This window comes from Zootoca vivipara, chromosome 1 (assembly GCF_963506605.1).
Source record: "Zootoca vivipara chromosome 1, rZooViv1.1, whole genome shotgun sequence".
NCBI lineage: Eukaryota > Metazoa > Chordata > Lepidosauria > Squamata > Lacertidae > Zootoca > Zootoca vivipara.
The window spans coordinates 21,883,171-21,909,088 of record NC_083276.1 but is presented as its reverse complement, the minus strand read 5'-3'; the positions used below and the strand labels follow the sequence as shown (position 1 = coordinate 21,909,088).

Genomic DNA, 25,918 nt, shown 5'->3' with positions numbered 1-25,918 from the left:
GGTTTGCACACATACGTACATTAAGAGGAGGGGGGAGGAAACACCTCTTCGATACCCAAATGAAGACTGAAGAGGTACTCAGTAGCCATGGGTTGTTTGCTTCCCATATGAAGGGGAACCATGCTTCTATGTAACAGCATATTCCTTCAGGCGTCTTTGAGTTATTTCAAAATCCTCCTTTAGGTTTCCAATTCTTGTAATGTCAAAAAGGAATTTTAATTTTTAAAAACCTGTAAGTACACTACCCCCCCTAATTTGTGATAAATCATTGCAAGTTGTTTCCTGCTTTGGTACTGAGCCTTTAATCAATAAATAACCGGTACATAAAATAAACAGAGGCGCAAGTAGACACATTTAGCAATGCAGTGTATTTTAAATATATAGACTATTTTATTGTATACTGCTTCAGTGACATTTTTGGCCGGGGGGGGGAATCTTCCCCAATAAACTTCAGTAAAATTCATGACCAACAGTGGCTAAATGCATTTCACCCTAAGATACAAGAGAAAATTCCTCACATCTTTTCAAAAATATTTTTCCTAAACAGAAAGACTACAGCTAAAGATGAAATAGTTTTACATATATTCGTTCAAAAAAATACCATTAACATTTGTGAAACATAGGTCTTGAAGAAAGCAAGAGGGGGTCTTACAGCATCTTTAAAAACCAACATATTTTATAACATTATTAATTTGCCAGTCACCTTCCTGCGGAATCACCAGAATCTACTGAATCTCTCTTGGGTGAGGGTTTTGATGCCACTTTATTTCTTCTTAGTTTCCTTTTAAAGAAGTTCCGTATCTCAATTTCAAATACATACAGAATAAATACCACAAAAATAATGCCTCCAATTAATATAGATGTCATTGTACCGATAAGATAGTTTCCTGGGAATGCCAGTGGAGAATCGTCAATATAAATCTGCAACAGAAAATATTGTAATTACAGCAGTCACTTCCCTTCAAAGACTTCATATTGCGCACACTGTTGACAAGATAATGAAACTGGTCTGAGTGATAGTGAAAGCTGGCATTTGCAAATCTAAATGGTGGGGGAACAGAAGCAGTCATCTGAGTTTATAGGGGGGGGAATTTGGTAAGTATTGCATGCGGTTTGTTGCAAGATACTGTCTTATATTGTACCTCGTAAGATAAAATACCCAGAAAAGTATGGGCTAAGAAAGTATGGCTCTCTATGTTAAGCTTAGGTTTTTCGTTGTAATCTCAGACAATCAGATTCTATGAGGGAAGGCTCACACTTCAGTGGTAAAGCACGTTTTGCTTACAAAAGGCCAAAGGTTCAGTTCCTAGTAGTATTTCTACTTCAGAAAGATTTGGGGTAGCATGGCTAGGAAGGAACTCTCCCTGAAATATTGGAGAGGTGCTGCCAGACAGAGCAGACTAGCCTTCCCAGACATTTGGGACTCCCATCCCCATTAGCCCTTTGCAGTCCAAAATCACCTGGAAGGCATTAAATTGGAAAGGCTGGAGCAGAAAGTTAACCTGGCCCAGTGACTCTTAACAGCAGTTGTTTGAGATGGTAGCCTTTCCATGGTCATATGTTTGGCACTGGCAGGCCTGCCAAGAGGGCAGGGGGCATATTGCTGTGCCAGAGTCAGCACATGGCGCAGACTCTGAACTTTAATTAAAAAACCCACATACAATTAAGTTTCTAGAGCTTGTACAACAGAAGTGACAAGGCAAAAGGTTCAGGCAACATTCAAAGCCATTGCTTTGTGAGATAAGAGGCTACCCCTGCCTTGCAGTGTTTTTAGTCAATGACTGGTCACAATTGTGCTATTTAAATATCTGCTGGGCTTCTCTCACTAAAGAGTACTTGCCTCAAACCTGGGCCTTGGCCTCCAGAAAGTCATTAAAGTCATTCATATATATGAGGCTGTATAAAAGCTCCAGTCTGCTTTCGCTTCCACTTCTGTGTGTTTCCCTAAATTGTCCTTCTCCACTCCAGTCCAGTCCCCCTTGCAGCTGCTAATTCCTGCTGTTCTCTGGGAATGTGCTGAAGTAAGGGCTACATATTTGGGGACATTTTGTGCAATCTCGTATCCTATTTTATGTTTGTTAATTCATTCTATAGTATGGTGTAACGTGTGTTGTTGTTTTTTTAAAAAGAGCTAATTACAATACCTGAAATTCATCAAATAAGTTACAAAAGGAGACTCCAGGAATAGTTGATACCCTGAAATGGAAAAGCTCAGATCCCTGTCAGAAAGGGGGGAAAGTTGTTACTAATATGCAGTAACATTTGTTTTCATTTTTTAATTAAAATTTTAATCCTTGGCTATTGATGGGATCTGGTTGCTGACAGAAAATAAGTGTTTTGTATGACCTGAACAGAAACACAGCTTTGGCTGACTGAACTGCATTGTGGCAAATGGTGCAATATTCCCTCAATATTGCTGCTCCATTTTTTTTAAAAATGAATTCTCTTAAATATCATAACCGATAACTAAAATATAAAGTGTTAATTTTCAGCTGAAATATTTCACAGAAATAATGTGCAGTACCACGTAGAACAGACAGGAGCTGCTTGTTCAGAAAAGCATCTTACATGCATGCAATTGTCAGTATAACTGCAGCCTTAAAATCAGCCCTAAAACTAGCAGTTGTGTTATATCCTTGGAACAGAACATTTTGATATTTTGATTTAATATGCAAATTACTTAATGTCAAATGTATATTGCATGGTGGTGCAACATGTGTTCCAAGGGCCACACGTGGCCCTCAAAGCTTTTTTTTCCACCCCTCAGCAACACCTGATGCCCCCTCCCCAGCCCTCACGCTGCCTTCTCAAAGTTGGGTAAGTGCCTCCCCAAAGCCGGGAAGGAGCTGTGAGGGCTGACAGGGTCCTAGAGCCCTCCTGTCTCCTTCCCAAAGCCTAGTTAGTGCTTTCCCAGTTTGGGAAGGAGGTAAGAGGGCTCTAGGACCCTTCCAGAGCCCTCCCACCTCCTTCCCAAAGCCCGAAGCCTTTATTACCTGGGGGGAGTGCATCAGTTATGGCCTCGTTCCCCCACCCCACCCCACCCGCCTGCCTGCATGACACGGCTTTGTGTGACCCGCAGGTTCCGTGTCAAAGTACTCCATACCCTCCAACATTCCTCTGATGAAAATCAGGGCATGCCATGCTGACTCGTGCAAGAGCGCAGCATCACTGCAAGCACTGGCGCATCCTCCTCCCCAGGGTCAGCAGTGGCGCTGGAGGGGGGTAAATGGGACATTCTAGGATCAAATCAGAAGCTGGGACGGCTTCTTCAAATTCCGGGATGATCCAGGAAAACTGGGGCACTTTGAAAGGGTATGACTACTCTTGTGACCCACTTCGTTTGAAAAGTTGGACCACCCTGGTACACAGAGTTTAAGGTAAGAAGAGGTTGGGTTTAAGGTTTGGTCTTTTCGTTCACAGTACAGTGGTACCTCTGGTTACAAACTTACTTCATTCCAGAGGTCCGTTCTTAACCTGAATCCATTCTTAACCTGAGGTACCACTTTAGCTAATGGGGCCTCCCGCTGCCGCCGCGCCACCATCACACAATTTCTGTTCTCATCCTGAAACAATGTTCTTAACCCGAGGTACTCCTTCCAGGTTAGCAGACTCTGTAACCCAACGTGTTTGTAACCCAAAGTGTTTGTAACCCAACGTGTTTGTAACCTGACGTACCACTGTATGTATTTTCTCCGGCACTTACAGTTATCGTTATAGATAGGCCCTCTGGATTATATAGTTCAGTTTTGAGTCTGTGCTCCAAATATTTTTTCATTTTTAACGTACTTGATGTTGTATTGCTACCTGAAAAAAGTTAAAACAGTCGCAGAGTGGTAGGTTTGAATTTCTTCATTCTTTTTTACATTTCAGTAGGGGCTGAAGACAGAGGAATAGCCAGATCTATTCCTCATGAAATGTAAAAGTAAGAGAGGTATCAGAGGCACAGCATGCTGTATTAGAACTGCACAGGCTCTTCTACAGCAGCTTTCCAGAGGTTGACTAACAGCAGTGCTTTTTTTCTAAGGAAAGGTTGAGGGGGTACTCTCATTTTTCTACTCATATTGAAATACTGCCCCTCAATGAGGCCAAACTCAGATTCACAAAATGTTTAGGGTTATGCGCATCCCTGAATCCCCCCAGAAAAAAGCAGTAACAGTGATTAATTAACACGAGTGGGTGAAAAAGGAGGGGTGCGGGCAAACATTAATATATGAAATGTTGGTTAACCTTAACTATTCTTTGTTATAGCCAAAGTGTAACTAGTGTAACTATTAATTATGGTAAAAGCTAGCAGAAGTAGAGGAGGAGGAACAGCTATGGAGAGGGGTGTACACTTCAGCAGCCTGTTCAGTATCCATGGTAAAACAATGGGTTGTATTATGCTTGTTTCAGGCCTTAAGGGTCTGTGGGTATAATAGGTTTTGCATGCAGATAGAATTGGACTAGATTCAAATCTTTCCACATCAAGTCTTCCCTGAACTAGAACTTGCAACAGCCACATCAGGCATGGCCAATGGATAGGGATTATGGGAATTCAGCAACATACGGGGGACCAAAGATTCCTCACACCTACTACAGGGCAAGAAAGAGAGCTGAAAATATACTGACGACAAGTATTTCCAACAGAACCTCTCTGATACGAAAGATACTGATGAAACCCAAGATCAGGCATCCCCAAACTTCAGCCCTCCAGATGTTTTGGACTACAATTCCCATCATCCCTGACCACTGGTCCTGTTAGCTAGGGATCATGGGAGTTGTAGGCCAAAACATCTGGAGGGCCGCAGTTTGGGGATGCCTGCCCAAGATCCTTCTGCTCCCTACCTAAAACTTTCCAGTTGGTTCTGTTGTTGACTTCTATGATTGTGATAAAATAAGGAGATGTCAGATTTACAGAGCGACCCTCATCCTCAATGGTGAAATAGAGAGGAAGCCTTGATACTGGGAATTTCATTCGCAGGGCCTGGCAATGAAAGATATAAAGAAATTACTGACATTAAAACAATGTCTGCATGGATAGACATGGAATGAAACAAATGTAAGTATTTACATAATCTGGTTTAGTTCTGCTAAACAGGAAGTCTGATGCTGGACCTACAAACTGGTAATGAGCTGGATGAAAGCCAGACTTTTAGAAGACATCTGAAGGCAGCCCTGTTTAGGAAAGCTTTTAATGTTTAATAGATTATTGTATTTTAATATTCTGTTGGAAGCCACCCAGAGTGGCTGGGGAAACCCAGCCAGGTGGGTGGGGCATAAATAAATTATTATTATTATTGGTGGTGGTACATCTGTTAAATCTGTTATGCATAAGGTTGCACTCCTTCTAAAGTAGTGTTTAACAAGCAGGTAAGGGGGAGGCCCACAAGGCCTAATGTTCCCTTTTGCCACGTGTGTTTTCTTGGAGCAGTCCTGGTTTGTTTCCAGAAAGAGAGGGCAATCGCTGAGGCTCCCGTTTTGACCAGTAGAGCCCGCAATCCAGAACTCCCAGGTCAGCTAAGTGCGGTGGTGAGGTGGCAATGGGTAGGGCTGGGCGAGCCAGAGCTGCTTGTTGCTGCTGCCAGTGCTGGGTCCGGTGGCAGCCTGGGCCTGACTCTGCAAGGTGCAGGGTGCAATCCACCTCAGCGCCTAGTGGATCAGAGCCATCGGGTATTGCGATGAGCGCAGGGCCCATTGGCAGCATCGGACCGGCTCTGCATGGGATTTTAATTGATTTTTACTTATGGGAAGATAGCTGCCCCCATTCAAGAACACAAGGAAGAACACAAGGTTAGAAGAGGGCCACGGTCGGGAAAAGGTTGGGAAACACTGCTCTAAAGGATCAAATTCTTAGATTGTGCACACTCCTAAATATAGGTTTGTCAATGGAGAACCAGGCAAGCCTTTATGGGAAGGAATGTCTTTCACATTAATTTAGGCTGGTGTGCCAGCTGCAGCTTCTTCTGGAAAGCAATAGCCGGGCCACAGTTATCTGGAAACAAGGATTGACTACTGTATTGGGTTGCATCTGGGGCTACCTTTGGAGACTGCTCAGAAATTGCAGTTACTGCAGAATACAACTGCTAAGTTAGTAACTGTGAGTGGCTTAAAAGGCTTCACTAGCTACCAGTCCATTTTTAAACAGCATTGAAAGTTTGCCTTTAAAGCCCTATACGGCTTGGGAACCCAGTACCTTGAAGAACCATGGGAGTCTTTAGAAATTCTTTTTCGGGTGTCCCCACCATCTGAGGTAGGGCAGAAGGCAGCCAGAGAAAGGATTCATTGGTTATGAGGCCCCATTTGAGGAATTCTCTCCCCATGAGATGTTTGCCTACCACAACATTGTCATCTTCTCAGCACTAGCTAAGGGTATTTTTATCTTCTTAGGTTTCTTAATGTACTGTTATTTTTATATCCTTTACATACTGGATGTAATGGTTCCAGGATACTATATAACTCCTCAGAATAACAAACAAAAAGCTACACATGTAGGCATAGCCCTTACCTTCTCCTTGCAATCAGAAAAGGCAACAGAAAATGACAGCTTCATATTTTCTGTACATCCACATTCGGAGCGCTTTGACTTGCCAGCACATTGCTTGTACTGTCCAGAATTCTGTGGAAAACATATGTAAACTGGATATATCTGAGTCCTTCTTCTCATTCAGAGATCTTTGATGGCAAAGAAGGGATAGTAAAGGTAAAGGGACCCCTGACCGTTAGGTCCAGTCACGGACGACTCTAGGGTTGCAGCACTCATCTCGCTTTACTGGCCGAGGGAGCCAGTGTTTGTCCGCAGACAGCTTCCAGGTCATGTGGCCAGCATGACAAAGCCGCTTTTGGTGAAACAGAGCAGTGCATGGAAACGCCGCTTACCTTCCCGCTGCAGTGGTACCTATTTATCTCCTTGCACTTGACGTGCTTTCAAACTGCTAGGTTGGCAGGAGTAGGAACCGAGCAACGGGAGCTCACCCTGTCGTGGGTATTCGAACCGCCAACCTTCTGATCGGCAAGCCCTGGGCTCTGTGGTTTAGACCACAGCGCCACCTGTGTCCCAAAGAAGGGATAATCAAGGCAATTCTCGACTGTGCTTACAAGGTAGACCAACATACGCAATGGAAATCATTTGGCCTCTGAATCAGTCTATAGTTTTTCAACTATCAGTGAATTGGAGAGCTCTGCGCGTTCAAATTGGGTGGAAAAGGGTTTTCAGAAAGAAAGAGAGAGTCAAGACAAAGAGAACTATGTATAACTCTGGTTTCTTAGTGAAGAGGAAGCATAATATGTAGTTGGGTAGAAGAGAAGCATTCTCTTGAGCAAGAGACAAATGAGCTGAATGGACATTGGGGCTCCTGGGTGAGGGCAAATGATTTTGCAGATGAAGTTCTCTGCCTGTTTTGTAGCCTTTCCTTTTTTCTTCTCTACTCTCTCCATATTCTTAAGCAGCCTTGATACTGTGGACTTTGAGAGTCTTTTCTCAGATGTAAAATATCATTATCCTGAATATATGGAATAGTGCAAAAGGAGCTATCCATGCAATCCTCTACTGCCTCCTGTTGATAGAACAGGAAAACATGGAGGATTCTAAAATGGGGAGGGGCAGTAGAGTTCACCTAGGGCAAAAAAAGGGAAATGCTCATATTGGCTGCTCTGGGTGCTTTCAAATTTTTTCCATGGCTTCTAAAGTATATTTACCTTGAGTGTGTGGAATAGTAGTTGGGCAATTGTGTCAACATATGTTCTGATCCTGACCTATCCTATTACTGTAAAGGTTCGGCAAGTGATATGAATTGGCCATAAAGTTAAAACATAAGGATTCAAGCCCAAGTTTTCAGGTTATTTTTCTTAGAATAATATGCAAAAACCAGCTATTTATAGTGGGAGGCAGACAGATGTTGAGTCTATAGTATGCGCAAGCAGGATGCCTGAGTTCTGGGGCAAATTCTATAGAAATGCTCATCTGGAAGTTGAATTTCAATATTCTCCTCTTTATGAGAACTCTTTTAAAAAATGTGTATGTTGTTGTTGTTGTTTACTCATTTAGTCGTGTCTGACTCTTCGTGACCCCATGGACCATAGCACGCCAGGCACTCCTGTCTTGCACTGCCTCCCGCAGTTTGGTCAAACTCATGTTCATAGCTTCGAGAACACTGTCCAACCATCTCATCCTCTGTCGTCCCCTTCTCCTAGTGCCCTCAATCTTTCCCAACATCAGGGTCTTTTCCAGGGAGTCTTCTCTTCTCATGAGGTGGCCAAAGTATTGAGGCCTCAGCTTCAGGATCTGTCCTTCCAGTGAGCACTCTGGGCTGATTTCCTTCAAGAGTCTCCTCCAGCACCATAATTGAAAAGCATCAATTCTTCGGCGATCAGCCTTCTTTATGGTCCCACTCTCACTTCCATACATCACTACTGGGAAAACCATAGCTTTAACTATATGGACCTTTGTCGGCAAGGTGATGTCTCTGCTTTTTAAGATGCTGTCTAGGTTTGTCATTGCTTTCTTGCATTTCCTTTTCCTTGGGATGGTTTTTGTTGCTGCCTCCTGTATAATGTTACGAGCCTCCATCCATAGTTCTTCAGGCACTCTGTCCACCAAATCTAAATCCTTAAACCTGTTCCTCCAAACCTGTGTATTCATAAGGGATTTGATTTAGATTGTATCTTACTGGCCCAGTGGTTTGTTTTTTTACTTTCTTCAGTTTAAGCTGGAATTTTGCTATAAGAAGCTGAGACCTGGAGTCAGCTCCAGGTCTTGTTTTTGCTGACTGTATAGAGCTTCTCCATCTTTGACTGCAGAGAATATAATCAATCTGATTTCGATGCTGCCCATTTGGTGATATCCATGTGTAGAGTTGTCTCTTGTGTTGTTGGAAAAGAGTGTTTGTGATGACCAGCTTGTTCTCTTGACAGAACTCTATTAGCCTTTGCCCTGCTTCGTTTTGAACTCCAAGGCCAAACTTGCCAGTTGTTCCTTTTATCTCTTGATTCCCTACTTTAGCATTCCAATCCCCTGTAATGAGAAGAACATCCTTCTTTGGAGCCAGTGTGGTGTTAGTGGTTAAGAGCGGTAGACTTGTAATCTGGGGAACCGGGTTCGCGTCTCCGCTCCTCCACATGCAGCTGTTGGGTGACCTTGGGCTAGTCACACTTCTCTGAAGTCTCTCAGCCCCACCCACCTCACAGGGTGTCTGTTGTGGGGGAGGAGGGGAAAGAAGATTGTTAGCCGCTTTGAGACTCCTTCGGGTAGTGATAAAGCGGGATATCAAATCCAAACTCTTCTTCTTCTTCTTCATTTCTAGAAGGTGTTGTAAGTATTCATAGAATTGGTCAATTTCAGTTTCTTCAGCACCGGTAGTTGGTGCATAAACTTGGATTACTGTGATGTTAAAATTTGGATTCGTATCGAGATCATTCTATCATTTTTGAGATTGCATCCTATTACAGCTTTTGCCACTCTTTTGTTGACTATGAGGGCCACTCCATTTCTTCTACGGGATTCTTGCCCACAGTAGTAGATATGATAGTCATCCGAACTGAATTCGCCCATTCCCTTCCATTTTAGTTCACTGATGCCCAGGATGTCAATATTTATTCTTGCCATCTCATTTTTGACCACATCCAACTTACCTTCATCCATGGTTCTTACATTCCAGGTTCCTATGCAATATTTTTCTTTACAGCATTGGACTTTCCTTTCGCTTCCAGGCATATCCGCAACTGAGCGACCTTTCGGCTTTGGCCCAGCCACTTCATCAGCTCTGAATCTACTTAAACTTGTCCTCCGCTCTTCCTCAGTAGCATGTTGGACCCCTTCCGACCTGAGGGGCTCCTCTTCCAGCGTCATAACTTTTATATGCCTGTTGTCTTTGTCCATGGAGTTTTCTTGGCAGGGATACTGGAGTGGCTTGCCAGTTCCTTCTCCAGGTGGATCACGTTTAGTCAAAACTCTCCACTATGACCTGTCCATCTTGGGTGGCCCTGCATGGCATAGCTCATAGCTCCTCTGGGTTATTCAAGCCCCTTGAGTTATACAAGGCATGTGTAGACCGCATGTGTATGTAAAAAACATGCAACAGCACAGAGTGCAAAACAGCAATTTTTAAAAATGCACATTCTCAAAGCTCTTACAGGAGTAGCTATGAAGACTTACTTTTGAATTTGTAAAATAATCCCTCAGTTTAGGCTTGCTGGGGTCAGCATTATAAAAGTTTTCTGTGAGTGGAACAGCAACTCCCAAAACAGATGGTGGCCTGTAGTTTGGCTGTACGAAAAAGAGCACATTTTAATGGGGAAAATGTATTGATAATTTGAAGAATTTTTGCAAACAACTTAAATCATTAGTGAGACTGACATAAAAACGTGTATTGAAAATAATTTAAATAAAATACAAAGGATAAATAGTAAATAGATAAAACATAAGTAAACATACAGAAAGGGGGGGTCAATGATTTGATGTTTTCTAATTGGTTGTATAAATTTATTCGTGTGATAATCTTTGCAAATGAATAAAATGGGGAAATTATATGGTGAAAAATATGACCGGTTTCCCCATTGTGTCATCTCCCCAACCCTGTATTCATACACTTATTACCAGCAGCATAGATTTCTTTCTTGTTTAAAAATAAATTGTTTTTATTAAGGCTTTATTAATACAAATTAAAAAAAATTAAAAAATCAAACTAATAATAATAATAATAATAATAATTTATTATTTACATCTGGCTGAGTTCACCCAGCCACTCTGGGCGGCTTCCAACAAAACATTATAATACAGAAATCAAACGTTAAAAGCTTCCCTAAACAGGGCTGCCTTGAGATGCCTTCTAAAGGTCTGGTAATTGTTGTTCTCTTTGACCTCTGGTGGGAGGGCATTCCACAGGGTGGGTGCCACTACCGAGAAGGCCCTCTGCCTGGTTCCCTGTAACTTGGCTTCTCGTAGCGAGGGAACCGCCAGAAGGCCCTCAGCGCTGGACCTCAGTGTCCGGGCAGAATGATGGGGGTGGAGACGCTCCTTCAGGTATACTGGACTGAGGCCATTTAGGGCTTTAAAGGTCAACACCAACACTTTGGATTGTGTTCGGAAACGTACTGGGAGCCAATGTAGGTCTTTCAGGACCGGTGTTATGTGGTCTCGGCGGCCGCTCCCAGTCACCAGTCTAGCTGCTGCATTCTGGGTTAGTTGTAGTTTCCGTGTCACCTTCAAAGGTAGCCCCACGTAGAGCGCATTGCAGTAGTCCAAGCAAGAGATAACTAGAGCATGCACCACTCTGGCGAGACAGTCCGCAGGCAGGTAGGGACTCAGCCTGCGTACCAGATGGAGCTGATAAACAGCTGCCCCGGACACAGAATTGACCTGTGCCAACATGGACAGCTGTGAGTCCAGAATGACTCCCAGGCTGCGCACCTGGTCCTTCAGGGGCACAGTTACCCCATTCAGAACCAGGGAATCCTCCACACCCGCCCGCCTCCTGTCCCCCACAAACAGTACCTCTGTCTTGTCAGGATTCAATCTCAAGCCGCCATCCATCCTCCAACCGCCTCCAGACACTCACACAGGACCTTCACCGCCTTCACTGGTTCTGATTTGAAAGAGAGGTAGAGCTGGGTATCATCCACATACTGATGAACACCCAGCCCAAACCCCCTGATGATCTCTCCCAACGGCTGCATGTAGATGTTAAAAAGCATGGGGGAGAGGACAGAACCCTGAGGCACCCCACAAGTGAGAGCCCAGGGGTCTGAACACTCATCCCCCACCACCACTTTCTGAACACGGCCCAGGAGGAAGGAGCGGAACCACTGTATGACAGTGCCCCTAGCACCCAACCCCTCTAGACGGTCCAGAAGGATGTTATGGTTGATGGTGTCAAAAGCCACTGAGAGATCCAGCAGAACTAAGAAACAGCTCTCACCTTTGTCTCTAGCCTGCCGGAGATCATCAACCAGTGCGACCAAGGCAATTTCAGTCCCATGGTGAGGCCTGAATCCCGACTGGAAGGGATCCAATTAATGTGATAATCCTCCATAGGATTGTTATTAATGAAACATTATTAAAAAATGATTTTTTAAAAAAGACAGTTGGAAATGTTGACCCTGCTTTCTATCAGAAGAAAAGTTAGCTTTTACCTGTCTGCTTCACTGACACAGATGCCAGAGAGTGCAGTCATGTCCTCAGCATCGCTCTCTGTTTCATAGGTCACACTTAAATCCATGCAACTCAGGAGTCTTGTGCCTGGGTGTGGCTTTGGAACAATGTATCCCAGGGCTTCACAGTACAATGGGTACATCTGTGCCCTTCCCCTAGTCAGAACATTTAAGAAAGGGCAGGAAAGAATTCTAAACTAACATATAGAATTTAGGATACTTACCGGTAACTTCTTCAAAAGTCTGGCAATTGCTGAGCCATTTGGTTCAGTGCTGGCATCCTCAACTAGCCAGTCCGAAGGAGATGTTTTAGCAGATAGAACATAGTGCATTGATTTAAGATAGGAGCAGGAATTCTTCAGCGTTAAGACGATAGTTGTCACTTCACATCGGAGAGATCCCAATGGGATCATCACAGCTATGGTGGTTTTACCCTAGGGATGTTTATGAAAAAGCATAACATTAATTGGTCTCCAACATAGATGAATATAATTAGCTTCCCATCATGGGATGGATCTATACACAGGGCAGAAATCAAATTGTTATAACAAACGAAACCAAACACTATGGAAAATCGCAAATAATTTTGTTTGTTTTTTTCTTCAACACCATCTGGTGTTGCATGTTTATAAAACGCACTGAAAGCGCTGTTTTTCAACTACTGTAATGTAGCTGACTCCATGGAGCAGGGGTCGACAAACAAAGACCCAAGGCCCAGATAAGGTTCTTTAATCTACCCTGAGGACCCTGCTGCCCACTCGGTCAGTCCCCATGCTAAACTGGTGCGGAGTGGCGATGCCACGCCGCGCGGGGACTGACTTCTGCAATGGGCATGCGTGTGGCTTTGGATTGGCTTCAGGAAGCTCCCACAGCCAATTCAAAGCTACGGACGCCTCTGGGTGGGCCGCAACACTAGCATGGGCGGCGAACCTCCAGATTGGCCAGTGACGCGGCCATGGACAGAGAGGCCCGCAGGCGCGTCGCCAGGCTTCGGCCAAAGCTTGGCGTGCCTGCTGGCCCCGCGCCTGGTGCCTGGGAAAGCTCTCCCTGAAAGGAGAGCCACCACCGCTGCTGGATCCTAACCACCGCCAGAGGAGGTAGGAAATCAGGAGGAGGGGCTGGGGGAGAGAGAGAATCCCCCCTCCACCGGGGTGTGTGTGTGTGTGTGTGTGTGTGGTCCGGCCCGCCAGAAGATTTAAGGGACAGTGAGCTGGCCCACTGGTAGAAATGTTTGCTGGCCGCTGCCATAGAGCCTTATCCATGCAAGCATGGTTGTTGACGTAAAGCATTTGCATTCATTTCGCCAGCACAGCATGCGTGCATTGTACGTACTAGAAGAAATCCAAATTCTGTCTTCCATTGGAATATTTTTAAGAATTCTCATATGACTTTTTCCTTAAAAAAAATTGGATACAAGGTAAAAACTAAATCAACAGCAAAAACTTGACAGTAGGGCGAAGAAACATTATGAAAAGAAATATGTAAAAATATATCAGTAAGATGTGTTGAATGTATGAATAGTAGCAAAATGAATTCAACCTCATAACTAGATGTTATAAAATACTTTATTACAATAAGATAACAGGGTATGAATATTAAAACATAACATATGATACGTTTAGATTTCTAGGCATTGAGTTACAGGAGGATCTGTCCTGGAGTGTTAATACAAGGGGGCTTGTGAAGAAGGCGCAGCAGAGACTGTATTTTTTGAGAATTTTAAGAAAAAACCATCTTCCACAAAAGCTGCTGCTTGCCTTCTATCACTGTGCCATACAGAGCGTGCTCACGTACGGTTTATGTTTGTGGTACGGAAGCTGTACTTCCCAGGACAGAGCAGGGCTGTGTAGAATTATTAAAACAGCAGAGAGCATTATTGGCTGCTCACTCACCACCTTAGAACAAATTTACACCACCAGGTGCCATAAAAAAGCACTAGATATATCAAGAGATCCAACGCACCCTGGTCACCATTTCTTTCAGCTCCTGCCATCGGGACGGAGATATAGAACAATGCAGGCAAGAACGAGCCGTCTCAGGAACAGTTTCTTCTCTAGAGCAATTTTGGCCTTAAATGGAAAGCCTGGACTTTGAAGTCATCTTATTTTACTTGTTATTTTGTATTATATTTACTGTTTTTAATTAGGTTTTTATAATTTTGGATTATGCGGAATGCTTTATCGGAGTGGATATAGCAACCGAGTAATTTCGTTGTTCCCGCAAGGGGACAATGACAATAAAGATATCTTATCTTATCTTATCTTGTTAAAAAGAAGTTCATTAATTTGGTATAGTAAATACATGATTGACTAAAAGCCAGGTTATATACTGTATGTATATTCAATGTTATGTTTATAAGTTGTGAAAGAGAGAAGAAAATTAAAACGAACTGTGAAAATGTCTGCGAAAAAGGGAAAGATGACGGAAGACAGAAGAAAGAAGAATGGAAGTCCAACATATAAAGTTGAATAGAAATTGGACTTAATAATATTTTTATTCTTGTTTCTAGCTTTATGTTTTCCCCTCCCTTTCTTTTCTTTTCTCCTTTTCTTTTCTTTCTATTTGATTGGAAATGTAAGAATTTAAAGCCATGATAAATGTAATGAATATAATGTAATGAACATAGAAATGGAAAACTTAATAAAAATTATTGCAAAAAAAGAATTCTCATATGACAAATGCCTCTCAAACAGGAATATTAAATATTCTTAATGTAATACTCCAAAAGAAGCCTATGATAAAGAATATATCCATACCAAGACAAGGGTCACACATCAGGTAAAGTTAGCTGGGACTGGGCCCCATTCATAACAATAGAACCACAGTACGACCATGTCTTACATGCATTTAACTTGCCTGATTTCAACCATATGCAGTTGAAGTCTGGCTGGTTGAAATCTTGCAAGTTGAATAAGGAGCTGGTGGGAGGCGAGCACCTTGCTTGAGAAGCAAGGCAGAGAGCTTAAAAGCCATTTTTGCACCAGGAAAAAAAAACTTTAAAGCTATCTATGCCATGCTTTGCCTATCTGCATAACGGGTCTGGGGTGCTCCTGGGAGATTTTGAGAGAACTTGGATGGATGTGTAAGATCTCGCAAGAGCACTTCAGGGCTTCTGGAGCCCCAGGATGCTCATGAAGGGGTCCAGTTCCAATGATTTGAGTATACACATTTTTGCAGATATGCAGACTGCTTTGAACTTGTGTAAGACACAGTCACACTGTAGTCATGAATAACTTGCATCCCATTGCTTTCAGTAATCCTTGCAGTGCAGTCCTATACCATATAGCTGTGTCTGTGCTAAACTGGTGCCTGAAGATGATTAAGGGTTGGGTGAGGGCTATTAAAAGGAGTGCATCACTATGAGTGGCTGTTTTTTGTATCAGTGTTGCATTCCCCCCCAAAGGCTGCCAATTAGTGCTGCTTTGACCTTTGAAGCCTTAAACGGCTCAGGACTGTAATACGTCAAGAACAGCCTGGCCCTATGTAAACCAACCAGGACCCTGCGATCATTACCTGAGGCCCTTCTGCATGTGCCTTCTCTACAAGAGGCCTGGAGGGTGCCATCACAAAAGCAGGCCTTTTCTGCGGTAGCTCCCCATTTGTGGAATGCTCCCCCTAGGGAGGCTTGCCTGGCACCTTCATTGCATATCTTTAGGTGCCAGGTGAAATCCGTTCTCAGGCATTTGGCTGATTAACATTTTATAGCTTTTAAAAGGTGTTTGTAGGAGGGCGATTGCAAGCCCATGTGTAGTGTGCCTTGGGAACTGGGAAGCAACAAAAATAACATGAGAAGAACTTGGAAATAAACTGGTCATGAGGTTTTGGCATAGGCATTGAGTGTGTATCCCAAATCATCCTACCTGACTGCTGGATGATTATTCACAAGGGTCAGTCCTGGGTTAAGGGTTCCCTCAAGATGCTGGTAAACTAAGCTGACAGCCCGTGGCCACTGAACGGAAGTCCTTTGGCCCATCACCCCCACCTCACGTCATCTGGACCTTCAAATTTCAACCCAGACGTCTTTACCAGTGTACCATGAGATTTTTACATGTCCAGCAGGAGAGGCTCCCTCTCGCCCCCAGGTTACACTAAGTATCCAACCCGATGCCTTTTCCCAACACACAAGCTGGCCCCTCACTGCCAGCTCACCGCCAAACCTACTCACATCTGCAACCAATTCTTAACACATCCAGCAACCAAGCCATAGTGTAAACTGATCTAAAACCAACGTAAGTTTGTTTTATACAAAAACAAGGGGAGAAGACTGCGTGTTTTGGAGTCTCAACGCACATTAAAGCTGAGTGTACTTTATCAAGGTACTCTGAACAGAGCCGGCTGCATGTTACCTGTTCAAAAAATTTACTGTGAACAGTGATCTTGATTAAATTGCTATTGTTGTCATCAAAGTAAGATTTTGCGCTCACATCCAGTAGAGAAGGCCTTCCAATTGCTACCCACAATAGCCTATCATGAAACACATCATACGCTGTGGAAGGAAGCAACAATGAGAATGATTTTTATTTCCAATATTTCTTTCTTGTAGAACAACCTCACACAAGAGGAAAAACATTGCTCCACTCTGAGACTGCAGTTGGATTGAAAAATACTTGAGGATTTTGGCTGATCTGTGTACAAATGCACATCAAAATGAAAAATCGATATGAAAAATCTGTAGGCAGGATGGGAGTCAATAGGATATCCCTAGTTTCATAATCTATATGACATATACATTTTGAAATAAACCTTTCTTCATAATAAAGGGGAAGGTGTTCAAGTGGTTGGTAGGCGGCTACCTCCAAGCCCCGATTTTCTGGCTCCATTTCAGTTGGGTTGCATGCCTGGTTCTGGCACAGAAACTGCCTTGGATGCCATGTGGAGTGATCTTTACCAAGACAGATATGGAGGGGAGGTGTGACCTTGTCCCTTGGAGTTCTCAGTGGCTTTTCAGTACCATTCTTCATGGTATGGTCAAACCTTGGAACTTGAACGGCTCCGTTGCTGAATGTTTCAGTTCCTGAATGCCGAAAACTAGGATGTAAGTGTTCCGGTTTTTGAACATTCCTTGGAACTCAAACGTCTGACACAGCTTCCACTTGAGTGCAAGAAGCTCTTGCAACCAATCGGAAGCTGCACCTTGGAATTCAAATGTTTCAGAAGTTGAATGGTCTTTCGGAACAGATTACGTTCGAGTTCTGAGATTTGTATGAAGCATCTGACAAACATAATGAATAAACAGATCTGTTCTGAAGAGTTTATACGAATGGGATTACTTCATCGGCATTTAATTTAACTAAAGGTGCTCGGCAGGGTACCTGCTCTTATCATTTTAGTTTGTTCTAGCAACAGCACTATTAGCAATCAAGATGAATTCCTTGCAAAAAATAACATATTTTCCAATATACCATCAATGAAGGAACGAATAAGAAAATTGAAAGCCTTTGCTATTTCAATGGCTGAATTAATAGATATAACAAATTGAACTCCTCTTACAGAAATATAAAATGTTATCCAATGCAAATCTAGGACTTGCTATGTTTTGAAAGATGGAAATATAAGATTTGTTATTGCACACAGAATTCTGTTTGGTGCTTTTTTTTAGATATTTGTGCATATATCTGACTTTTAATTTATTTTTGAAGGATTTTTAATGGAATATGGTTTTGGATACAAATGACCAAATCCTTCACACACACACACACACATGCGCACGCACACACAGCATGCAACATCTGCAAAAGTTATGAAAGTCAGATAAGCTTTGATAGTTTGTGAATTTCTCTCAAGCACTGATAAATTTGGGTTATAATTATTTTAATAATAAGAATAAGAATAATGATGATGATGGTGCTGCTGCTGCTGATGATTTACTATTTATACCCCACCCATCTGGCTGGGTTTCTCCAGCCACTCTGGGTGGCTTCCAACAGAAATATTAAAATACACTAATTTCTTAAAGATTAAAAGCTTCCCTAAACCAGGCTGCCTTCAGGTGTCCTCTAAAAGTCTGGTAGTTATTTTTCTTTTTGACATCTGGTGGGAGGGCATTCCACAGGGTGGGTGCCACTACCGAGAAGGCCCTCTGGCTGGTTCCCTGTAACTTGGCTTCTCGCAGCGAGGGAACTGCCAGAAGGCCCTCAGCACTGGACCTCAGTGTCCGGGCAGATTGATGGAGGTGGAGACGCTCCTTCAGGTATACTGGACCGAGGCCGTTTAGGGCTTTAAGGTCAGCACCAACACTTTGAATTGTGCTTGGAAACGTACTGGGAGCCAATGCAGGGCTTTCAAGACCAGTGTTATGTGGTCTCAGCCACTACTCCCAGTCTACTCCCAGTCTAGCTGCCGCATTCTGGATTAATTGTAGCTTCCGGGTCACCTTCAAAGTAGCCCCACATAGAGCACATTGCAGTAGTCCAAGTGAGAGATAACGAACATACAGGTAGGGTCTCAGCCTGCGTACCAGATGGAGCTGATAAACAGCTGCCCTGGAGACAGAATTGACCTGCGCCTCCATGGACAGCTGTGACTCCAAAATGACTCCCAGGCTGCGCACCTGGTCCTTCAGGGGCACAGTTACCCCATTCAGGACCAGGGAGTCCCCCACACCTGCCCGCCTCCTATCCCCCACAAACAGTACTTCTGTCTTGTCAGGATTCAACCTCAATCTGTTAGCTGCCATCATATATAAAAATATATGAAAAATACATTTTGCTGAATTTCAGTTAAATTATTAGAGTGAGGATTACAACTTATAAAGAGTTTGCTTTCATATGATTTCAAACACTTTCAGATATTTTATATAGAATACTTAAGAGCGGAGAGACAATATATATATGCAGTCTTACCTAGATTAACTGGAGTCACTCTGAATTTAAATTCCAGCTTTGACCCAATATCCATGTATTTAATGGCATGGCGTGGTAGGTCATCAAACTGTTGTATTGTATGTCTACATATGTCAACAACAATTTTCCATTTTCTGTTATTTACAGTGCCAAAGTCATACAAGAACCACCTCCCAGGTGGAATGTCTGTATTTAAAAGCACCCTATTAGGCATAGTAGCATCTCCTAAAGCATTTTTGTCATCCAGAACTTGAACAATGAAGAAACTGCTGCTGCCTGGAATCACCACTGTTTTCTCAGTATCGGTGTTTTTAAATATATAAGGACCTGGAAAACAAGAAAATAATGAAAACATCATTAAATGTGCAAAAGCTGCATTTCCCTTTGTTGTTGTTGTTGTTGTTGCTGCTGCTTGTATGAATATGCGTAATTTACACAAAAGATAAACTGACCTGAAGCTATGGCTTCTTTGATTTAAAGTTTAGATTCCTAATTTTCGACAGACTGGCCCAAACTGTGTGACTCTCCTAGTCAACAGCAGCCCTGTAACTCCCACAGCTCCTGAAACACTCTATTTTGCCAGAAACCACAGAAATGAAAGCAGTGTCAAGTGAAGGCTGAAATCCAATGCTTCAATCACAGGCTGGAAATTGGGGGCTCTTTCTCTTCTTTTTATGGGGCTACCAGATTAATTCCTTACCTTACTTTTCTGGGATACACCTTCCATATCCTCCCTTCATTTTGCCATTTTGTCTCCATAAGAAAAGTATGAATTTACACATAGTTGGAGACTGATTGGCTGGCTGTTGATTTAGGAAGGGGATCTAGTAGAAATAAAAATGACTGGATGGCAAGGAACATATAAAAGAGGTTACATAGGAAAGTAGGAAATGCTGGGCAGGGAGCACCACCATACAGCCAATCTTAGATGAATAGTATTCCCTACAATTATTTTCCTATATATTTCCCCACTGAAACGTGATTAGCATAAGCCAAAGCCCCTCCTTCCAAAAACTTTTCATTATCAGGTGAGGCACAAACCTGGAGAAGTCAGCTGAAGCCTGTATGATATACTGGTCCCTGTAGGGGGCAAAACTCTTAAAGTATTTGATGTACAAGGGCTTTCAAGTTTAGATTCAACAGGAAACCGATCTAGAACATCTACCAGTGCAGATGATATAAAGCCCGGAGGAGCTTGCGTCCTAAAAACCTGTTTGATTATACACGATCCTCCTGGCCTAAATTAAAAAGAAGCATACATTTAATACCACCTTGATGATGTCTAATGAATTTTAACAAATTTCGACTGGTTCCTAACATTCCCTTGCTGGAAAATAGTGCTAAGAGAAAATTGTGATATCAAGCATGTCAGCTGGCACAGGGCTGCTGTTTAGCAGCTATTTCTGATCTTTTGAATCACTATGGTTTTGTATTGAATTGTAGCAATTGTTTGATGAATTTGTCTTTAGCTTTATACTCTACTGTGCTTTCAATTTACTACCATGATCACAATGTCTGTTAACTTGTAATGGTATTATTGTTACTGTGAGCCACTTGGAGCTCAACATTTGCTGTGGGGAAAGCAGAATACAAATATTAAATCAAATCAAAATCAAATGTACTTCTTATCACATGGAAATACCCCTTAATCTCCATGTAGGTGCAATACTTCATGGGCCATATTATCTGAACCTGTTACTTCTGGCTCCAGCAATATCACATCCCTGGAAGACAGCAGACTCCAGCAGTCTTTGCTCCCAAATGTGGTGGGGGTGGGTCCCCCCTGGGTCCCCCCCCCCGCCCCCCGATGAGGAAGTCATGGGAGAACCATGTCGTCATCATACACACTGCAGGACCATTTTCCAATTTCCTACGACACACACACATCTCCTACTGATATATTTTTGAAGCCTACAGGTTTTGTTTGAAACTTGTATTACAACGGTATACATTGCAAATGTTAGTACAAAGTGGTCCTAAGAGCAGGCAGAACAAGAAAGTGGCAACCCTCTGAACAATTTAACCAAATTAGAGAGATGCTCTTTTGCTATATTCTGTAAAATAGCAGGGTAAAGGTAAAGGGACCCCTGACCATTAGGTCCAGTCGTGACCAACTCTGGGGTTGCGGTGCTCATCTCGCATTATTGGCCGAGGGAGCCGGCGTGCAGCTTCCAGGTCATGTGGCCAGCATGACAAAGCTGCTTCTGGCGAACCAGAGCAGCACACGGAAACGCCGTTTACCTTCCCACTGTAGCGGTACCTATTTATCTACTTGCACTTTGACATGCTTTCGAACTGCTACGGTAGGTTGGCAGGAGCTGGGACCGAGCAACGGGAGCTCACCCTGTCACAGGGATTCGAACCGCCGACCTTCTGATCGGCAAGCTCTAGGCTCTGTGGTTTAACCCACAGCGCCACCTGCGTCCTAAAATAGCAGGGTACAGTATATTTAAAAGAAAAACCTGACAGATCAAGACATTGCTTGTTAACAAAACTTATGCTGTTATTGATATTTACTCATAATCTAATCTTTTGCCTCTGTGAAGACTACGGAATCTCTCACGGGTTATTGGTATCAGTGGCTCGTGGTATAAAAATATCATTTGCTCTTCAGTGATATACTGTACAGCCAAAGGACCTTCAAAACCTAAGTCAATATCCTGGAACAAAATGAGAAAATTAATTCTATTTTTTCCATGCGTTTATAGATACAAAACTTGCTAAATACAAATCTTAGAAATAAATGGGAATTTTAAAAAATAAGAGATAATCAAATTTATAATAACAATATGAAGAGAAATTGCTTAGAAACAGCACAGACATAGCTGCAGTGATCACAAAATAATACTGATATTAAAAAATGTCTCCCTAGTTTCTCTTAAATTTATAATGAGTACAAGACTATATTTTTAAAAACCAGTATTTGCTCAGGGTACTGAAGATAATGGTAGGAGTCAGTTAAAGCTAAGCACTTTCAAGTCCCACTTGAAAGAAGGGAAGGAATTGAAGGTGGCAAGTTAGTTGAAGCATTACATGACTTTGCCTGCGCTAGGGGGGTTGGGAAAACCCAATGGTTTTCTGGAAGTTTCATTAATGCAATCCCTCAGCATATAGGGCACATATATAGGAAATATGGTTTGGATTGAGCTATTTGGACCTGACTGCGCCGCTGAGGTCCACCATCTTTCAAGGTGTTTCTGCCTGGCCAGGCAGGAGCAACAGCCAATACCCAGACTGCCATCTTTAATGGTCCTTCTTGGCATGGAATTGACCAGGGTTCCTGGGACTGGGGAGAGGTTTCCTGGAATGACTGGAGCACATGTGAGGCCAGAGCTCGAGGGACCGCAAACATTGCCCCCCCCCCGAAAGCAGTGAGCAGCTATTCTTTTTCAGGAACCACAGAATTGTCTTTCTTGCTGTAACCTATTATAATGGTGGCTTTTCTGAAATCAAATTTTAATGGGTGTTTTTTTATTTAAAAAAGAATCAAATCTATTATAAGGATATCTAGATACTGGTGAAAAAATGCTGGATTAATGACTCCAGTGTCAATTCTAGCAATAGCTTCCTGCTTTGACATGTTGAAAGAGTGAAGGTTTGTCCTTAACAAGAACAATTATTATAATCTCATAGACACTTTTCATTCACGCAACAAAAGCACACTTAACCTTCATTAAAGTGTCCGCATCCAACATCGTCTCTTTTACAAATGTGTTAGCTGTTTCATTCACAGAAATATGTTTTAATATTCCCATGTGGTCAAAGTACATGTTGAATATACCCTTTGCCGGCGAGATAAGCTTGGCATATGTCAGTAAACCTATAGAAAAGGGGAAATATAAATAACGGGCAAGCACCAAATCTTATTAGCATAGGAAGCCTGAGTTTATTCCAGAACAATAGGTTTCTGTGAATATTTGGAGAGATCAACAGCTCTTCCAACCCATATTTAATCAATGCAATGAGGAAATAGATCGTTTTGATCAAGAAAAAGTGTATCTAAATTATGCAACTCTAGACAATAGTTCCTAAACAAATCCAAGCAAATGGCCAGGATCTAACAAGGCCATATGTGGTCAAATACTTTGAAGCATGCAAGAAGGTGTTGTTCCTTTTTGGAAGAAGCTCCTTGTGCCTCATGGTTTGAATGGATTGATCTGCAGTGGAGGGTTTTGGAAGGTGGGGGTAGATGCAGGGTGCTCCAGCAAGAAATGAGTGGATTAAAAGCCTCCAAGACCCACTAGAAGATTGCAACAGCTCTTTGGATCCCAGCCAACCATACTATACTATGAGATATCAGCAAGCAGAATGCATAGGGCATTTATTCCCTGGAGAATCATGTGAAAATAGGGGCATCAGGAGGTATGATAATAGCCTTTTTCTGTTGGTCACCCAAATTCCTGCAATTCCACTTGATATAGAAGTCATAGAAGATGCAGTGAATCTATGTCTCTAGTCTGCATGGTTCTTGGTTTGGGCACCCTTAGGGCTCCCTGGTTCTGCCCAGCAAAGAGTGAATTCCTTAGGGGCATCAGGTGCTTCCACTTGTTTCTCCCTATCTAGTTAAGAGAACACATAGGTTGGGGAACCTGGTTTCTTAGCCTAATCTCATATTTGAGTCTTCAAAGACTGCAGACGACTCCACTTTTTAATGTTTTCCTACCTGCCTTAGTGTAGATAAGGTTTGCCGCGTCAGTCACAAATATAATTGCTTGGGTGTAAACACATGAATCTGCTTCTATAATCATCTCAGCCTGTAGGGTTAATAATGGTATAAAAGTGCAGCCTCCATCAAAAGAAATCCACACCTAAAAGGGAGGGGGAGACACAATAATGAATATTGTATGAGATCTTTGTATAAGAGATCCATCTGTCTTGAGAGACAATGGCGTGCACCTTTGGGGGTGAAGTCAAACCACTGTGTTAGCAGCACTGAAGCGACCTCTGCAGGGGTATAAGCCTGGGCAGTGAGTATGGAGGTCGTGGGCTGCCCAGAAAAACAAGCCTCTTGGTCTTGCTGATGTGGTCCAAAGGAAAGCAGGGCAATATGTTTGGCACCAACTTGACTGCAGGAGTTGCCGGAAGGAGGTGAACGAGGAGTTATCCAAGCCTCTTAGGGATTCCAGACCAGATTTGTTTAGGGTTTGCTCCTTAGCATTTTCTTCTCCCTAATATATCCCACAAGGCTGCAGAGGTTTAGGACCAGAGTTTTCCTTCTTCTAGATGGGCTATCTTACCAGGCTCACATCCTTCTACAGCATGTGCAGAAACTGCCTTCTTGACATTATTGGTTTTATCTGCTCAATCCACCACATACTGTCTTCACAAGCAGGGGAAGTCCCTAACTCATCAAAGGTTTGAAACCCATCAGCAACCCTCACCTGGTTTAGCAGGTCAAAGCCATTTCCTGGGGTGTGGCCGCTTTCACATACTGACAGCTAATAGGATCCACAGGTGAGAGTTGAGCACAAGGTAGGGACTAAAGGTGGACAAACTACCCCAGAAGGAACACGACATGTCCCCCGACAAAGGTACTCCTCCTCCTCTAACACCCCATCATTTGAAATAACAAGAAGCACCACATTGTCTTGAAGATGCTGACGAATATTTACAAAAAGTCACCTAGATGCAGACTTCCAGGGGACAGGAACGGTGGTTTGGCTGTCTCTCTGTTAGCTCCTGGCTATTAACCACTCTGAAGATAAGGGTGAGTTGGGAGTCATGCTCAAATGAATGAATATTCAGAAACAAGGTCACTGGACAATATACAGTAACCCACAGGATAGCATTCTGTTGCATGCCTGCAGAACTCAGATCACATGCATCTTACTCAAGCACATCCAGGAAGCCAACTTTTGACCAGTGTGCAGGACAACACACCTGTCAATCACCCAACATAATGACCATGCCAGGGGGTGGTCAGGTGAGCCATCCTGGGCACCTGCCCAAATTTGCATCAAAACTGCTGCCAAATCAGAGCCTTTTCGTCTCCATTTCCCAGGGATATCCTGCTTTAGAGAAGCCATTCCGGTTTCTGATTTGATCCAGGAATGTCTCACTTTTCTTTAAGATATCCCTATTTTCATTGGAAAAATGTGGGATGGTATGGAGTTATCCAACCCCCGAGCTGTATGAAGGCAATCCATAGGGAAGTGGTTTTTAAAAAATGTTTAATGTTTTATTACTGGTATGTTTTTATATACGTTGGAAGCTGCCCAGAGTGCTGGGGCAACCCAGTAAGATGTGTGGAGTATAATTAGTAGAATTATTGTTATGGATTGGGGTGTTCCGTTTCATCGGAGAAATGTTGGAGGGTGTGTGAGTTCTGCGTTTTGATTCTCAAGGGAAACATGGCCGCAGGGTGAGGGTCTGGAACCCCTGGAATCCTGCTACCGCTTGACAGAGGTTGGGGGTTGGCATGCCACCTTTGCCACACTATGTACCAGTTGTTAATACACCTTCCTTCTTACACACCTGATTGCCATATGCATACAGAAAATGGCTGTTTGTGTGAAAATACAATCCATTTGATATAAATCTCTTATCTGGAAACCAGAAGGCTTGGAATTTTCTTTTTTTATTCATGCTGCCGTCTGTTAACTTATGCACTGATACCAATGCCCGATTCTAGGAAGAAAAAGAAGGAAACACAGTTAAACATATGCATTATCACAGAAAGAAATGATACAGCAGAAACACAGTGTCCAAGCAGAGTGTAAGAACTGGGCAGGTATAGTTGCCTGACGAGAGCAAATTCATATCTGCTTAAGACCTTCTCATTGCCAGGAAGGCGTTCATTGAAGGGAAGGCCCTGGTTCATCCCTTAGGCACAGCTAATAAGCACTTTCTGAAAGGTTGGGACCTCTAAGTTCAGAAAATAAGCTGAGAAAACGGAACAAACATGAAGAGCTGGCTCAAACAGCTGCCAGAACTGCACTCAGATGGGCAGAATG

At 42.9% G+C, this 25,918-nt stretch overlaps 1 protein-coding gene across 1 annotated transcript in view; it reads right to left on the bottom strand.

Moving 5' to 3' along the window:
• Nucleotides 1-519: 519 nt before the first annotated feature.
• Nucleotides 520-25,918, bottom strand: part of LOC118075231 (cation channel sperm-associated auxiliary subunit beta) — a 49,414-nt gene continuing 24,015 nt past the window's right edge. The window contains exons 10-23 of the mRNA XM_060282938.1: nt 25,440-25,592; nt 23,629-23,773; nt 22,634-22,785; nt 21,483-21,652; nt 18,929-19,432; nt 17,012-17,151; nt 16,470-16,609; nt 12,348-12,557; nt 10,130-10,240; nt 6,485-6,595; nt 4,825-4,963; nt 3,611-3,804; nt 2,145-2,219; nt 520-921 (exon numbers count right to left, since the gene is read on the bottom strand). Coding sequence (XP_060138921.1) covers nt 700-921; nt 2,145-2,219; nt 3,611-3,804; nt 4,825-4,963; nt 6,485-6,595; nt 10,130-10,240; nt 12,348-12,557; nt 16,470-16,609; nt 17,012-17,151; nt 18,929-19,432; nt 21,483-21,652; nt 22,634-22,785; nt 23,629-23,773; nt 25,440-25,592 — 2,466 coding nt within the window. The 3' untranslated portion in view covers nt 520-699. The remainder of the gene's footprint in view (nt 922-2,144; nt 2,220-3,610; nt 3,805-4,824; nt 4,964-6,484; nt 6,596-10,129; nt 10,241-12,347; nt 12,558-16,469; nt 16,610-17,011; nt 17,152-18,928; nt 19,433-21,482; nt 21,653-22,633; nt 22,786-23,628; nt 23,774-25,439; nt 25,593-25,918) is intronic.